The sequence below is a fragment of the Pecten maximus genome, chromosome 18 (genome assembly GCF_902652985.1).
Source record: "Pecten maximus chromosome 18, xPecMax1.1, whole genome shotgun sequence".
Taxonomy (NCBI): Eukaryota; Metazoa; Mollusca; class Bivalvia; order Pectinida; family Pectinidae; genus Pecten; species Pecten maximus.
This window is the reverse complement of record NC_047032.1, coordinates 12,665,729-12,683,897: the sequence shown is the minus strand read 5'-3', so window position 1 is coordinate 12,683,897 and position 18,169 is coordinate 12,665,729. Positions and strand designations below refer to the sequence as shown.

Below are 18,169 nucleotides of genomic sequence, written 5' to 3'. Positions count from 1 at the left end.
GAGTTTAAACAACATTTATGGCGACATGTCGAGATGTAAACTTCATTTATGTTAATGATGCTAATTGAAGTCTGTCGATCGTTTCTGTCTCTTCATTTACTGTACCTCTTTGAAAACGTAATAAATACTTTTTTTATTACACTCAAAGAAATATGTAACTTTGTTTGCTGATTTTTCTATCCTTAGGCTAGCGTTCAGTTTAGCCCAGGAACCAAGGTTGATCATGATATTACCATAATGATCAAGTACGCGGATATGCATCAGCCACAAGCGATAGTGGAATGTGGGGTCAAAGGTCAAAGTGAGTTGTAAAATAATTTTTATTTTATTAAAAAAGGGCGTAATGTCCTTTTGTATATCTCACTATCATTAACATACATATATCAATGCGTGGTCGTTATAAAAAAGGAAGAGACAAAAAAACAGAAAAGTAGTAAGATATACGTATAGTCAATGGGCGGAGCTGTATTAGGTTAAGTATTATCTATGTTTAGATGGCTAAGGATTGTTCGTTTATCTATATTCTCGCGCGTAGATTTGTATTATAGGGATATATATATATTTTTTTTTAATATAGCGATATAATACTTATAGAGGTATACATACATGTATATACATATATTGAGGTGTATCTTTATAAGAGTATTTATATATTCAAGTTGTATAACTATATCAACAATGAAAAAAACCCAGTGGATTACTTACAGAGCCGGGGCAAATCAATATTTTTAGGTATCTACATTATTTTACGACTTGTATCCATATTTATAGCAATACAATCTCTTCATTTATAAGGACATGGCTATATTTATGAGGGATATTTTTATTTATCTAGATGGAATTCTCAACATGGATACCTTGATGCTCAGCTTTTACCCAAAGATTGATCCTAAGTTTTCAACAACGGTTGGAGAATTCATTTTTATAATCGACCGGTCGGGTAAGTTTATACCATTTTAAAAAAAGAATGACTGGTTGATACATTGATGTTGACATGGACATAGCTGGAATAAAAGATAAAAATCAAATTTTTTTTCTAGTGTTAAAGGTAAAACGTCACTATTAATTTTGATTGGATAAAAATGTGTAATACAATTTTGGGAAATACATTATATCGGTGCTCCTTTTTCGGCATAGCCGTATAATATTCTTTTGGCCCAGGATATTACGCGACAGGTGGCGTTACTGGTCAAGATGAAGTATGTGATTGGTCAATGTAGCGGTAAATGCATTATGCAGACATAGAGTTAAAACGAAACGAAAAGTTAAGATTGAATGCAAGCTGAATTAGTGGATGTATCTTTTCAAATGACACATTAATGAAATTAAACTCCTCATTCAAATACAGTCATATTATCACCAAAAAATGTTTCGAACTGATATAATTTTGCTATCCGTGCTGAAACGCATTAGTTCATTAATTTATTTCAACAGCAGTTTTACATTATAACCACCAGCATTAAAACTATGCCGTTTATCTTTTTAAGATATTTCTTGTTTAAAATATCATTCATGATGTTTATCCGTAATTGAGGTAAATATTTTCTCCTAATTTTCGTAGTATCGAAAATGTTAATGATAGCATATGTCTTTTGAATATTATATTACAAATATAAACTAATATCCAAAACCAAAAATGGATGCTTATATCGCGTGTTGGAATATCCTACGACCTACAATAAGAAAAAGGAGAGAAAAACCGGATAATCATTTTGGCAATGGCACAGTTTTAGAAAGTATGTTTTAGGTAGTAGCAGATATAAAACGTCTACTCAGACTAAGAGCGGCTTCTCTTATATATTTGATTGTCGGATTATGCTCTTTCATGGCTTATGCCATGAATACACTGATATCATATTTGTAAAATGAACGATGTTTTTATCAAATTACAGGTAGTATGGCTGGTAGCAGGATCGCAAGTGCACGAGAAACACTTCTTTTGATGATAAAAAGTCTGCCAGTTGGATGTTTGTTCAACGTGTACAGCTTTGGAGACAACTTTCACATATTATTTGAAAGGTGAAAGGTCCACATTGTGTATTTGTAAAGTTTTTAATTTACGGAATATATAATAAATATTTTGAGTGTTACTACGTTACTAGTACCGATATTTTCAATAATTGTTAGCCTGAAGATATCTTGTGACACAGATAAAATAACATACATAGGAATTGAAAGAGAACACACTTCTTTTTTATAAAATACTTCATTTAAAGATTCATGATGACATACCTGTTTGTTGCCATGGTAATATTTCTTTGTCGGAACAGACGCAACATCATTTCCTATTATTGTTTAAGTTGTATTTTGGTCTCCATAGGGATTCCGCATGTAGTGTTGAGTATAACGAGGAAAACATGATGTACGCCATGGACTTTGTACAGAAGATTGAGGCTAACATGGGCGGAACGGAAATCGCGGGACCAATAAAGGATATGTATTCGAAGCCCTGCCTTCCTGGACATCCCCGTCAGGTAACATCCACTGTAGCCAACATCAGTTATTGCTGTTTATTTCAGGATGAATTAATATGTTAAAGTCAAGCGTAAACAGTACCCATCAAATAACTAGCATTGCATAATGTAGCATTCTGGTAGTTAATGTCACTACTTTGGCTACTAATATCATGTAGACATATCGGATGTTAAGGCCGAATGGACATTTAACAAACTATCATTATGGTACTGGTATTGCTCCTGACACTATGATGTGGGCATGTATATATTTAGAGATTTCAACAGGTACATGAATTATGTATCCCTGGTAAATACTACCTGCAATATACCGTTCGGCTGGAAAGAACTTCTCCTCAGATCGATCCTTTGAGGTTAGACTAGTAATTAAGCCAGAGGTCCCGGGTTCGGGTTGCGGTGGCAGAGATTTTAATGAAATTAATCATGCGACATGTTGCAATAATTATAATAATAAAAAAACAAAAAACAAAACAAAAAAAAACCCCCAAAAAACCAAAAAAACGATGATTATATTTCAGGTAATTTTATTGACGGATGGAGACGTGTGGAATGTCGGTGAAGTTGTGAGCCTCGTTCAGAGAAACAACAACACCACAAGGTAGCGTATTATTCCTTGGTTGGTTAATTCCGTTTTAGTGGCAAGGTTTCCTCTCTGGTGGTTTTATTTTTCTCTATTTTTGAACATTAGATGAAGTACTACTGTAAACGTGGAAACTTACGCAAGGGGGGGGGGGGGGGGGGGGGGGGGGTTACGTTGATTACGCGGAGTTCTTTTGATCGTATAGTTTATGTATTGTCGTACAAAGAACCAATAAAGATAATTCAATTTCCAAGATCACGTAAAAGTTTAGATAGGGCCAACTGTTCATGCATGCTCTAACGATTACATATGTTTATTTTAATTGAGATAGGAATATCTGAATTTTTGTTTTCTTTATTTGATTACAACCCGCCTCGTTGTTTTGCTTCTAATATTTCATCAGGATGTTTTCTGTGGGGATCGGCGAAGGCGCGTCCACGGCATTGGTGAAAGGGCTGGCCAGAGCAGGAAAAGGCCGGGCTGAGTTTGTGAAGGGAAATGACAGATTGCAGACAAAGGTAGTCAACCAAACACCATCCTCGATTCTCCAGGGTTAACTTCTTTCTCTCACTCTGCCCCTTGGCATATACCATGTCACAATAGAAGGAACACGAGTTGCTACTTTATTGGTGTCAGGCAAAATCCTAGCAAATCGCTTTAGCCGATGCATTTCCTTTGAATAGCACATAAAGGGACAACCAAATGCAAAGCTAATCAGTAAACGATCCCCCGAGATTCGTTTCGTGTATAAATCAAATGATCAAATTTTGGATTATCTACAAGGCAGCGGTGATTGAGCCATTGATTTTATAATGACATAACCGGGATGCAGAGAATAGGTGAGCCTTGTTTTAAAACCAAAAACGGGTCCTACAATGTTTTAGATATAGATAGATAGTTTGTAACCCATGGAGTATCGAGGATAAATCTTTACACAAAATGTTTTTATCTACTTACTATCGTTTCATTTCTAAATAACGTCTTACCGGTTAAGAAGTTCTCGTGGAATGACATTTGTCACTTTCGAAGAAGAAATAAAATGTAATTCATTAATGAACAATGTCAGATCTCCTGGACCCAATTGTTCAAAAGGTGATCAGGTTAATGGCAGTTTAACAACAATTTTAAAATCCTGATGATATCCTTCCTGGTAAAACGAACGTGACAACATTTTATGAAACTATCGTACTCGTCAGTCTCTTCCTACTTGTCCATTTCAAGGAATGAAGTATAGTGGAATCAAGTGATTGGGCTAACATCGCACTGTATAATGACATATTTGACGATTTCATTTTTCCCATTTTAGATTTGCCATTTATAGATAGTAACATTCCATAATTAATCTTATCAAACAAGGTAGGTGAATTTAGAACAATTGGGCCACTGTGCTCGTTTGTTATTAAGTATTACCATTAAGTATCGCGTAACTGTTTCTGTATCTATGAGGAGTAGCTGTCGAAGGTTTGTCATTGTAATCCCCTTTGTATCATGCACATATTGCTCTGATATTACGAATACATTATAATCTGTTGCATATGCACTTTCCTTTACAGGTAGTTTCACTTCTAAAGAGTGCAATGCAGTCTGTAGTTACCAACGTACAGGTTGACTTGGAACTTCCACCGGAGGTGTCGGGAACGATAATCCCGCATGTATGTCCGTCGATATTCAGTGGGGAGGAGCTGATAATGTATGCTGTGCTGAACGGATCAGAATCGATGGTATATTCACTGAAAACTGGTCATCAACTTAATTCCATCATATTTGATGTATTGTTTAGAGGATTCATATTCGGATCAGAATCTATTTTAGCTGTTATTATCAAGATTGATTTAAATCAACTGGCAGATAGACTCATATAACATCGAATACATAATCTTAATCAAGAATATTTGGTGTCATGAAATTTGAATTGCTCATTTCTATTGCAAGTTTTGTAATCAAGTCTTGATATTTCGTCTTCTTATGAAACGTATTAAACGGTAATGTAATGTCACTTGCATTTACATATAGCTTTTTAAAATCATTTATAATAAGAGATTATCATATACATGTACCAGCGATTGTGTGATGAATACTCGAAGAATAACAACGAAGAAAGCACGCGTATAGCAAGGTTTTGTTTGGCTTCATAGGATACCATATACGGGAATATCATTTTGCGAGGTACTTTTCAAAACCAAACATTTGAGCACAAACTAGCGTTCGAGGGACACCGTCAAGACCAACAGCTGGACACATCCCTGCCTGTTCACAGACTCGCAGCTAAAGCACTCATACGGGAACTGCAGGACGAGGAATCGGCAGGTATGAAAACTACCAGTTCAGTATTGAATGATATGATATCCATAAACATTTATTTTTAAATTAACTACATGTATGTGCTCACAAAATAAAGGTGAATTAATTTGACAATTTCAAGTGTCATAATTGGTAGGAGAGGACTTCCTTTGAAAGAAATGTATTTTCCGACGTATCCCTTATTTCTAAATTTCTTTAAGCTTTTATCAAATACCAGAAGCGAATATCGAAATGTGAGCGAACAAAAACGTGTGCAAAATAAGAACAACGTATTAATTTATATATAGAGAGCTTCGTTCCAGAAAGTAAAGCGTCTTCTTCCATGCAAATCTAAATCAAATCTTTGCAATGTAGAACTGTAGTAGTCGAATGGGGAAAAAACAAATTGAATGAACTCATGATTTTTCAATCATCGTTCTCATCAATCTGCATAAGGAATCAGTATTTTTAGATTTGTTTTCTGTCAGACACGACATCTTTGACACCAACAATAATTATTCATTATGGATGTCACTTGTACAATGTTTCATGTTTCAGATAACAAAACTGACAACAAAAATAAAATTTTACTCGCAAGTATGGCTTCAAATGTCATCTCCAAGTACACATCCTTTGTCGGAGTCGACAAAAACAGCAAAGTGCAACTTCCGGAACAGGTCAGTACGATCTCTAACTAAAAGAGGTAAAACTACGTACATTGTACGTAGAAAATTAATTACAAAATGCGCAGTACAATTTTACGTGCGTGATTGTTTTTACATTTTCGACTTCTTCCGGACAACCAAGATGCCCGGGGTCATGTTATTGGTCCATGGGCATGCTGAGATGAAGGGCTTCCAAAATCGATAAAACTAATGACCTTGACCAACTTTCAAAGATACAGGGGCCAAATGTGTTAAAATCTTTTCTATAACCAATAGGCCGTTGGAAATGGTATTAGACTTTTTTTTTTTTTTTTTTATGCTCAGATATAGGCTCATAGATATATCTTAATATTATATGTATATAGTCCAACTTCTCATTCATATTTCATTACCATACTTTTACATTTCTCGTTATACATATACAAACGTGGTGTTCATAATTTCATCCTCGAAAGTAATAATCTCTGTCTCTCTCATTGTCTCTCTCTCTGTCTCTCTCTCTGTGTCTCTCTCTGTGTCTCTCTGTCTCTCTCTGTCTCTCTCTCTGTCTCTCTCTGTCTCTGTCTCTCTCTGTCTCTGTCTGTCTCTCTCTCTCTCTCTCTCTCCTTCAAACACACACACACACACACCCTTGCACACACGTACCCTTAAAACAGAAGCAGAAACTCTATACTAACGGCAGCATACTTGCATATACGTGCTTGTTTATACACAGACCCACACAAAAATAGAGAATACTCACAGTAAAAACACCATCACCATCAGTACGCACGCAGCGTATATATCACCAATACGCCCTTTTCATGTAAACATAATACTTTCATTTACCCATCTTTACACATAGATTAGGCTTATTGCATACTGGGATCAAGGTTATCAATTGTACAAATGAATGACTTTGACCTTCTTTCAAGGTCAAAATGTTTCAAATTGTTGATGTTATTTATAGTCTCTCAATAAGATTTCCAAGGTCATGACATTGACTACGCAAAGTGATCAAAAGAACAAGCCTTTATATACTTTCAATGTTACAGGGATATATGTACTAAATCAAGGCATTTTTAAATCTGAAAACATCCTCTATCAGTATACTTCAGAGCTCAGATGAGAAAAAAGGTTTATATTGCAACTCGGAACTGTTTGTGAATCCAATATCCACACTCGGACGATTAATGTGAAATAATTTTTTTTTTTTTCATAACCTGTTAAATGCCTGTGAAACTATACAGTGCCGTCAAAACTGCCTTTTTTAAAAATCCTATTTTTAATTATTGTTGTGCCATTCAATAAAAGAAAATTATCAAAGGTAAGCGCTTTTTCAGTAACCAACTCGTACACTTTCTGTGAATTATTAATAATAAAAAATATATATATATACAAGGAGATACTCAACCATAAACCAAGCATTGCGACTTTCTTTTATGTGACATTTATCTGTAGCAAACAAACGTCATAAATTCGGAGCCAATAATTAATAAATTTTGTGTTGTTAGGCCTGTTCCCTCAGTATCAACCATATATCATTATTGGCGATATATGTCGATCTTAATTGATGAGTGTTAGCACGCAAAGATAATTGGTTTTTATGCACAGTGAATTACTGAACATAACAAACATTCTAAACATTTTCGTGTATATATATTAAGTTGATATTCATATATGTTTCAGACAGCATGCCATTTATGTAAATTAGAAAATTCTGAGATAGTTGAGTTAATTTTAGTTATGTTTACGGTTAGCTTAAACATGATGTCAACAATCCCAAATATTCATAAAATTTTAATTCGTGTTAGAATACATTACTTTGACTTTATAATGTCTAAATGTTCTATATCCAGTGTTCGTCTCTTTGTAGAGTTTTCTCCAAATAAAAGAAGTATGCTATGGGATGTTTGGTGCAAGTGGCGGTGGGATGCCTCCTCCGTCACATGGAGTTTTCGGAGCCAAGCCGGTTTTCCAGTTTGGAGCTAGTAGGGGCATGGGTGCACAAACTGGGGGTATGTTCGGCGCAAAACCTTGCGGTTTGCAATCTGGTAGCTTTGGAAGTAGTAGCGGATTTTCAGGACAGTCAATGCAAGCACCGAATCTGTTTAACCCAACATTTGGAGCACAACAGCAGCAGCAAGGTCAAACACCTAGCTCACAGTCTAATATGTTTGGAAGGTTACGTACCCCCACAGACAAATATGTTCGGAGGTAGAGCACCACTACAGCCAAATTTGTTTGGAAGCCAACCCGGAGTACCCCAACAGCAACAAGCGTTCGGAATGTTCGGAGGTATATATACTCTTTTTAAACGAACATTAATGTTCGGTTATTGCCATCAAGAACTGGACTCAGAAATATGACTATATTTGGTAGCCACATTCACCAATACGCCATCTACTGTCTGTTTCAATGAAATATGGCTGCCCCCATTGCCTTACGCTTCAAATAATTTACTGGCAAAAACATCTTCGTTTTATGTAGTAGTTTTACCGAAAATGTTGAAATGTATTCAGTAGATGTTTTCAAGATGCATACGATTTGAGAAATACATAACTCTAGCGAAATGTGAAGACTAAATGAACCTGAACTTTGCGAATAACTCCAGGTCAATATATTTATGTAAACAAATATTGCGCAGGCGCATTCGTCTCCGGATGTTTAGAAAGTTTTGCTCTTCCGTGTTCATTCCAAAACGGCTGACATTATAGCATAGGTCTGCAAATATGTCCGCGATTTACTTAAATGTGTAATATATATATTCTAGAATGTTACATCATTATCAACTAGATGAGTATTTCTATAATTTAGAGAAAAATATATATCAATAACGGCATACGAGACGATACATTGTATCATACTATACAATGTAGGTTACTGTACATGTTTGCGAGAAAGGTAGATACTAGGTGGCATTTGTGGTCAGGGTGACTGGTCATAGCGTTAACATTGTCATCGATTTCCACATTCCATTTTCCTTTGACGAAAACGACCAATAAATCAAATGCAAATGATAATATCTTGTTGCCATGTGCACGGGATTGGTTGTTGTAGGCAATACTTGGAACGTATTTACTGTTGTAAGGGAGGTAACTGCAAGATTACGGAAATCAAACGTTAAACCAATCTGATTGGTCGATTCTTCCATGACTTTGGCAATGGGTTTACAATCGAAGTGACAGATAACTACGGCAATATTCAGATGATATCAACAATAACATTTTTAGATACGTGTGGTCGGCAGTTGTCATGTTTAAAATGAACAATTATATAGCTTGTTTTTATTTCGGCAAAGTCGAGAATATTTACTGAAACGGACCACAGGTGAAGCAGACTTGGAAATACCGAAACGAAGAAAAATGGGGCTTAATTATAATATAAATTAGCATTATTTTCAGAGAATTGACCCACATATATGTTTTCCAATGCCTAATTGTATCATATGTAAAATATTAGTGGTTTACGAATTTTAAATTAATTTTTCATTTGCGAACCGCGGCCCGATTGTCGTTAGAATTGAATTACCGAAATGGCCGATAGTGGACCCAAATCGATATTTTTACGAGAGAATGGACCCAATATAGGATCTATTAATCTTTGGTGTGTGTATAGAGACCATATATGCATTTTTTTCCTTTACCTGGAAGTATTTTGAAAGAATTTGCAAAATACCGAATTCACGATCAAATTTTCGATTGTGACGAACTACTGAGACGGTGTTAAGTTCATGTTAAGTCAATCTGATTGAAATCAGCTGTTACATAGATAGATAGATATCTTTTTTTCCTCCAATTGCATGAAGATTACAGAACATATTAACAGGAAAACAATAAATTAAGAAATGAATAATTAATATGAAAGAAATTGAATCCGCCATCGCTTTAGTATTGCGATAGCCTAATAAATCTATTCCGTTGAGCGTTTCTTTTACATTTACATTTATATATTATAGTATTTCAAATAAATATTTGGTCATTTTGGCGATACTGATGGAATTCAGCAACATAAATTGTTCCCACGCATCATCGTCTATTTCAATAGTACCCCGGCTTCCTAGGATCACCTTTGTCATGCTAGTCTCGTCGAGGTCGGCAAACATGACATAATTTGCGGTTCCCAGGACATTGACGACGTTGTCTAGTAGCGAATCTCTAGTTTCCTGTAGTTTACAGCACTGAATAATAAAATGAGCTATAACGTTACTGCCACGCTGTCCACACAATTTGCAAACAACTATTTCTTTAACATGGAGATATGAGAGTTTAATCATCTCGTATGTACATATGGCTAAGTTTGCTATGCAATACGCCTACGTAATTTTTTTTCAAAGACGGAAAACGGAAATCCGGATTTTCTAAAAACAAATGCAAAAAGACTTGTGATATTCACTTAATTTGATTCAGCCATTAATTGTTATTTGTAGTTTTATAACTTCTGAAATAGTGTGATCGATTCTCTATATAATATTGCTGTGGAACTTGTGTATTTTTCAAACAAATTCATTTTGATAATTTGTTAATTTAGAACGTTCATCAAGTCATGATCAAGACTTGAAATTCTCGCTACACCATACTTCAAACACGGAGTAATCAATGAATTGATCAATTGAAAATTCAAGTCAAGCAAATGAGTTAATATTTACCTAAATAATTTTTCAATATACAACACATGTTCAGATGACTATTTGTGCCATGCTGTTACAAGATTTCAGTTACAATTCTAAAAGTCAAGCAAATGAGTTAATATTTACCTAAATAATTTTTCAATATACAACATATGTTCAGATGACTATTTGTGCCATGCTGTTACACGATTTCAGTTACAATTCTAAAATTGAATTAGTATGTAAATATATGTTATCCTGTCAATATCCACAAAGCGAGTGTAGTCTACTGTACTCAGTCATGCCGGTAGATAGCGGTACATATACGTACTGCTTACATCTAGTGCTTACTTGTGTGAACTATAAATCAATAACAAAATGGTTCATATATTTCTATATATGACTTCACAAATTATGCGGTGTCTGAAGATCTGAATGAAGTGAATAAACGATGTATAAAATTATTTTTTTGAAATATTCAAGTCATAGATCATTCTTTTTTTTTTTAATACTGATTTCAGGTCCATTTTGGTAATTCAACTATAACGGCAATTAAAATACTTCTCGTTTTTTTTTAGATACCTGGTCCAAAGGACCAAGGTGAGCTTATGCCATACCGTGGCGTCCGTCGTCCGTCGTCTGTCGTCCGTCCGTCCGTCCGTCCGTCAACAATTGACTTCTTCTTCATAACCACTGATCAGAATTTGACCAAATTTGGTCAGAAGCATCCCTATGGGTAGGGGACTAAAATTGTACAAATGATGGGGCTGACCCCCCAGGGGCCTGAGGGGCGGGGCCAAAATGGGTCAATTTGGCTATATTGATATAAACGACTTCTTCTCTGAAACCGCGCACAGGATATTGCTCCTATTTGTCTGGAAGCATCACTATGGGGTGGGGATTCAAAATTGTACAAATGGTGGTGCTGACCCCCTAGGGGCCTGAGGGGCGGGGCAAAAATGGGTCAATATAGCTATATTGATATTAACGACTTCTTCTCTGGAACCAAGCAATGAATATCACTCATATTTGCCTGGTAGCATTACTTTGGGGTGGGGATTCAAAATTGTACAAATGATGGGGCTGACCCCCCCAGGGGCCTGAGGGGCGGGGCCAAAATGGGTCAATTTGGCTATATTGACATAAAAGACTTCTTCTCTGAAACCGCGCAAAGGATATTGCTCCTATTTGTCTGGAAGCATCACTATGGGTAGGGGACTCAAAATTGTACAAATGATGGGGCTGACCCCCCAGGGGCCTGAGGGGCGGGGCCAAAAGTGCTCAATTTGGCTATATTTATATAAACGACTTCTTCTCTGAAACCGCGCACAGGATATTGCTCCTATTTGTCTGGAAGCATCACTATGGGGTGGGGATTCAAAATTGTACAAATGGTGGTGCTGACCCCCTAGGGGCCTGAGGGGCGGGGCAAAAATGGGTCAAAATAGCTATATTGATATTAACGACTTCTTCTCTGGAACCAAGCAATGGATATCACTCATATTTGCCCGGTAGCATTACTTTTGGGTGTGGATTCAAAATTGTACAAATGATGGGACTGACCCCCTAGGGGCCTGAGGGGCGGGGCCAAAATGGGTCAATATAGCTATATTGATAATACTGACTTCTTCTCTGAAACCGAGCAATGGAAATCGCTCATATTTGCCTGGTAACATTACTTTTGGGTGGGGATTCAAAATTGTACAAATGATGGGGCTGACCCCCAGGGGGCTGAAGGGCGGGGCCAAATGTGGTCAATTGGGCTATATTGATATAAATAACTTCTTCTCTGAAACCGAGCATAGGATATTGCTCATATTTGCCTGGTAGCAACACTACGGGGTGAGGATTCAAAATTGTACAAATGGTGTGACTGACCCCCGGGGGCCTGAGGGGCGGGGCAAAGAGTGGTCAATTTGGCTAAATTGATATAAACAACTTCTCCTCTGAAACGAAGCAATATATATTGCTCAATTTTGACTGTTAGAATCCCTTTGGGGTAGGGATTCAAAATTGTACAAATGGTGGGGTCTACCTCCCTGGGGGCTGAGGGGCGGGACCAAAAGGGGTCATTTCGGCTAAATTGATATAAACAACATCTTCTCTGAAACTAAGCAATGGATATCACTCATATTTGCCTGGTAGCAACCCCCTAGGGTAGGGATTCAAAATTGTACAAATGACAGGGCTGACCCCAGGGGACCTAAGAGGCGGGGCCAAATGGGGTTATTTTGGCAGAAATGATATAAACAACTTTTTCTCTGAAACAAAGCAATGGATATCTTTAATATGTGACTGGTAGCATTCCCTTGGGTTACGGATTTAAAATTGTACAAATGATGGGGCCGGCCCCCTGGAGGCTGAGGGGCTGAGCCAAAAGGGGTCAATTTTGCTAAATTAATATGAACAACTTCTCTGAAACAGCTCATATTTGACTATTAGCATCCTATCGGGGTAGGGATTCAAAATTGTATAAAGGAAGGAGCTGACGCCACAGGGGTAGAGGTCAGGGTCAAAAGGGGTCAATTGGTCTAAACAAGATCTTCTCTGAAACTAAGCAATGAATATCACTCACATTTGTGTGGTAGCATCCCTATGGGGTCGCGCCAAAAGTCAGTTTCATTTCATGGATTAATGCACCTTTTGGCATTTTTAGTATTAAAATAAAACTAATGTACATGTACCCATATAAAATGCTTATGATATATATTGATATAGCAATACCAGCGACAAATATACTTAAGCATCATTCTTGTTTCATATCTCATGAAACCAGGTGAGCGATACAGGCCCTCTGGGCCTCTTGTTTTTTTAAGCCGGAAAACGGAAATCCGGATTATCTAAAAACAAATGCAAAAATACTTGTGATATTCACTTAATTTGATTCAGCCATTAATTGTTATTTGTAGTTTTATAACTTCTGAAATAGTGTGATCGATTCTCTATATAATATTGCTGTGGAACTTGTGTATTTTTCAAACAAATTCATTTTGATAATTTGTTAATTTAGAACGTTCATCAAGTCATGATCAAGACTTGAAATTCTCACTACACCATACTTCAAACACGGAGTAATCAATGAATTGATAAACTGAAAATACAACAAATGTTCAGATGACTATTTGTGCCATGCTGTTACACGATTTCAGTTACAATTCTAAAATTGAATTAGTATGTAAATATATGTTATCCTGTCAATATCCACAAAGCGAGTGTAGTTTACTGTACTCGAAGTCATGCCAGTAGATAGCGGTACATATACTTACTGCTTACATCTAGTGCTTACTTGTGTGAACTATAAATCAATAACAAAATGGTTCATATATTTCTATATATGACTTCACAAATTATGTGGTGTCTGAAGATCTGAATGAAGTGAATAAACAATGTATTACATAATTCTTTTGAAATATTCAAGTCATAGATCATTCTCTTAAAAATATTGATTTCAAGTCCATTTTGGTAATTTTACTATGACGGCAATCAGGCCTAGAATGGCGAATAAACCCCTAATATTTTACATATGATTAATTTTGACATTGGAGAGCATATAATTGTGTCCATTCTCTAAAGCACTGGTAGAATGTACAGAATAGAGCTTCATAAATATATTCTCAAAATTACTAATTACCCCGGTAAATATAACATTTTACATAAACCTCCCATGACTGATGATTAAACTTGCAAATCTCCTGTGTCATTCCAATTTTGATATGTGTAAATATATACACGTACTGTATATATATAGTTATAGATATGGAATGCTTCACAATTTGCATACAGTTATGGTATATTAATATTATAACACCCCCAAAAATGTTCTCACCACATAAAGGTGTGATTTGTGCAATTACATTGCTGAACTGTGTGGTTCAGTATGATTGGATGATCAACATAAGGAAAAGGACAATAAATAGGGAATGTGTCGTCCCATCGAATGGACTGTAATCTTTGTGATCAGGTTTGAAGTTGAAAACGAAGCTTGAAGTTTTCTTTTCCTGTTTGCTGAATTATTCGATGAAGATAGTCTTTATATGGTTGTTATCACATTGTTTACAATACTGTAATTATACCAGAAGTTTATCTTCTCATATACAGATTTATTAACATCAAATGATTCCTGAACAAAAGGAGTCAGGTTTTTTTTGTTTTGAAGTACCATAAATGCTTGAGTACAGTTTCAATAGGATACATTCTTAATTCGGGCCTTGATTAGCAGCTCTGGTTTTGGTTTTCAGTAATTCTTTATGTGTGTTTCATCATATTAAGTTGAAATACAACTATGTATGCCAAACTAACGATGGAACTAGCCTAAATATAGTGCATATTAGAAGTTGGCATCAATAAGGTCACAGAGTCCTGGCTGTATTATAACTGATGATGACTTCCCGAAAGAAAGAAGACATATTTTATTTTCATCGATCCAAGATAGATCAACAAACTTCCAATTTCAATTAGGACCTTACAGAAACATGCATGTGTACAATCAAATCAGAACAGCTGCAAACATTTCAAATTATTTGCAATTAATTCCTAAACCGATATCAGTAAATTTATCAACTTAAAACTTAGAAGATTACTGATTTTGCATTAAACAATAATGTTCGTTTACAGTACTTCCAGTACTTTGATTATGTATGAACTTAATTTATAGTAAAATATTGATAGCCTGTACCATATTCAACTGTATGAGGTATGACTATAACACTGTTTTAATTGTGGAAACATATCTTCTATATGTAACGTTGCTTGAGGAATAGGCTTTACGATACAAGCATTTACAAATGTACAGGTAAAAGGTAAACGTTAGTGAACACTAGAGAATTCTGAAGAATACAGATTAATTCATATCCAGATTTTTCAAAAACAAATCAATAACGCACTGTGCGATCAGTTCACACTCGGCATGTACATGTATTGATAAAAATTCTGCTAAAACTATATATACGACTTATTTTGATATTTATTTAGCAAAACCTCTCCAGCCTTCTCAGACGCTTCCAGAGAGAACTAAGCTCATCCTTTTGCAGACATTTGAGGGTTCATGGGCACTTAATGAAGATCTCGCTAGTGTCCTAGGAACTGCATGTGGAAATCTTCAGCAGATTTCACCGATTCAGGTAAAACTAATCTAAAATAACCATGCCATGTCCGTCTGTAGACGAATGTCCTTAATGAATACTCCATACTATTTACCAAACTTTCACGAATCGTGGAACATGATTAGAACGTGATTAGATTTCCCTCCTGTTCCCCTTTTATATTCCTTACTCTATTGGATTCCTTAGACATGAGACACGAGATCAGTGCATAAAGAAGTTGTGCAAGAAGCCGATTCGTACCGATTCTGTTCTTGTTTTAGCAAGAAATGTCTGACAGTATTTATTGCGTTGCTAGTGATGTTATATTCGTATTTATTATAGTCTCCTAAAACTTGAGGAAGGAGGACTATAGTTTTCCTCTCCGTCCGTCTTATAATTACGTATTACGTATTCAGTTTAGCGTATTTATTCATTGAAGGATTTTCATCAAACTTCACAATGTTAAAGGAATATTATATCTCGGACAAGTTAGAGTTTTAGGGTTATTGGGTCAAGGTAAAGGTCACCGTTACTACTTTAAAAAAATCCTTGAAAGCGTTCAAGAGTTTTCATTAATTGCAGGATTTTGTTTAAACTTCGTACAATTATACACCATAATATCTTTGAATAGCGTTGCTTTCTTATGTTAGTATCAAATTATGTTTTGGTAGCGAGAGATAAGGTCAAGTTGCAACATTTCTGGTTGCTCTGTACCTTTTAAGAAATCTTTTTAATGACTTTAATACCTATTGTATGCATCAAAATATTTTCCCTGTGGTCAGTTTGGACAAGCAAAAACCCACCTAAATATAACATATTGAGGGATTTAGAAGTGAGGGATGAATGGATAATAGCTTTAATTATTCGATAAATACGCAAAAGTGTACGGTGTTCACCAAAAATGTTTGCAGGTAACGTAATTTTACGACCTTTTTAGGACCTACTTTCAAGGTCACAGTTCAAATAGGCCAAACATCTTTAAACAACTTCTTCTCAATAACCAAGAGTCCCATGGAGTTGATATTGAGTCAGTGGTATGCTTGGGTAAAGGGCTACTAAGTTTGTTAAATGAATGACCTTGACCTACATTCAAGGTCACAGGAGTCAAAAAGTCTTTTCAACAACCAAGAGGCCCAGAGAACTGAAAAATTCTACATCTGTAGCATGGTGGGATGAAAGAGCTTTCAAGTTTGTTCAAATGAATGACCTTGGTCTACGCTTAAGGCAACAAGGGTCAAATGTGTTAGAATATTTAAACAATGATTTGTGATAGCCAGGAGACCCCGAGACCTGGTGTTTGGCCAATGGTATGCTGGAATGAAGTATTGCATTTTTTTTTTTTTACATGAATGTACATAACCTACTCTGATATTTGAATAAAGAGGTAATCTGCTAAGTATCGGCATAAATGACCTAGATCAACTTCAAAGTCTAGAAGCTCTAGAAGCAGGTGAGCGATATAGGCCCATTGGGCCTCTAGTTGAATTTCACGGGGCTAATATTTCGCTGTTGTTCCAGTCAGAATTTCGCTCAACCATGCCTGTAGAATTCTGCAGCAAACACTTCAGTGTATATATAAATAGCTCGGTATTTATTTTTGCGCTGTGTTTGATGATCGCGAATACAACGAAATTAAATTCCCCGGTAAAATTACAACTATACTGTACATCTGTCATGCTCATTATCCTTAATTTCTTTTATTCAAATACTTAACCTCTTTATACATAACAGCATGTTTATATTCGAGTATCAATGTCGTCGATGAAGCAGAGGACGCTTAATCTCCATGAACACGTTGTTCTCTATGTACTTGCTCAAGGGTCTCCTTGAGCATCTACATTATTTGCTCGTAATTTCGCCGATTTTGAGTACCAATTTCCTTTTAATGTGAGTATAGTTATCTTAAAGTAACAAATAGATTTATAAATTAATAAATAAATATGTTTCAGAACCAAACTGTATGGGCTACCTGTCTAGCACTGGCCTGGCTTCACCTAAAGGAATCGCTCAACAAAGACGAATGGGTGATGATAGAAAGTAAAGCTATTTTGTGGTTAAAACAACAAGGACTAACTAACGAGGAAGTGGACAATTTGTTTTCAAACGCGCAAAATGTTATGATAAGCCTGTAAGAGAGATCACGAGACTGAATGTTGACTTCATTTATAAATATCCCTCAAATGATATTTGTTCATTTTATTCACTAGTGTTATTATGTTTGCAAGTACTGTGGCAAAAGGTAGCACTCCATTCGGCTGTATTTTCTGATAATGGATGGCCACTGTTATCCCATTAACGTGTTCGAAGGAGATGAAGAAGTTATTATTAATGAAGAAAAGTTTGATTTTATTTATACTAAAAATAGTACCGCTTTACTTTCCTACTACAAATATGTATTTGATATGTTATAACCATTAATATCAAGAAAACGATTAACACTCTGTAAAATTTGCCAATATTTTGTTTTCCGTCAAATTTGCCAATATTTTGTTTTCCGTCAC

The 18,169-nt window shown here is 35.8% G+C and overlaps 1 protein-coding gene across 1 annotated transcript in view; it reads left to right on the top strand.

Moving 5' to 3' along the window:
- LOC117316448 (von Willebrand factor A domain-containing protein 5A-like) overlaps positions 1 to 18,135 on the top strand; it is a 29,448-nt gene extending 11,313 nt beyond the window's left edge. The window contains exons 5-16 of the mRNA XM_033871034.1: positions 187 to 301; positions 836 to 940; positions 1,893 to 2,019; positions 2,321 to 2,474; positions 2,993 to 3,072; positions 3,458 to 3,572; positions 4,608 to 4,775; positions 5,190 to 5,361; positions 5,893 to 6,011; positions 7,855 to 8,276; positions 15,559 to 15,707; positions 17,618 to 18,135. Coding sequence (XP_033726925.1) covers positions 187 to 301; positions 836 to 940; positions 1,893 to 2,019; positions 2,321 to 2,474; positions 2,993 to 3,072; positions 3,458 to 3,572; positions 4,608 to 4,775; positions 5,190 to 5,361; positions 5,893 to 6,011; positions 7,855 to 8,199 — 1,500 coding nt within the window. The 3' untranslated portion in view covers positions 8,200 to 8,276; positions 15,559 to 15,707; positions 17,618 to 18,135. The remainder of the gene's footprint in view (positions 1 to 186; positions 302 to 835; positions 941 to 1,892; positions 2,020 to 2,320; positions 2,475 to 2,992; positions 3,073 to 3,457; positions 3,573 to 4,607; positions 4,776 to 5,189; positions 5,362 to 5,892; positions 6,012 to 7,854; positions 8,277 to 15,558; positions 15,708 to 17,617) is intronic.
- Positions 18,136 to 18,169: the final 34 nt, after the last annotated feature.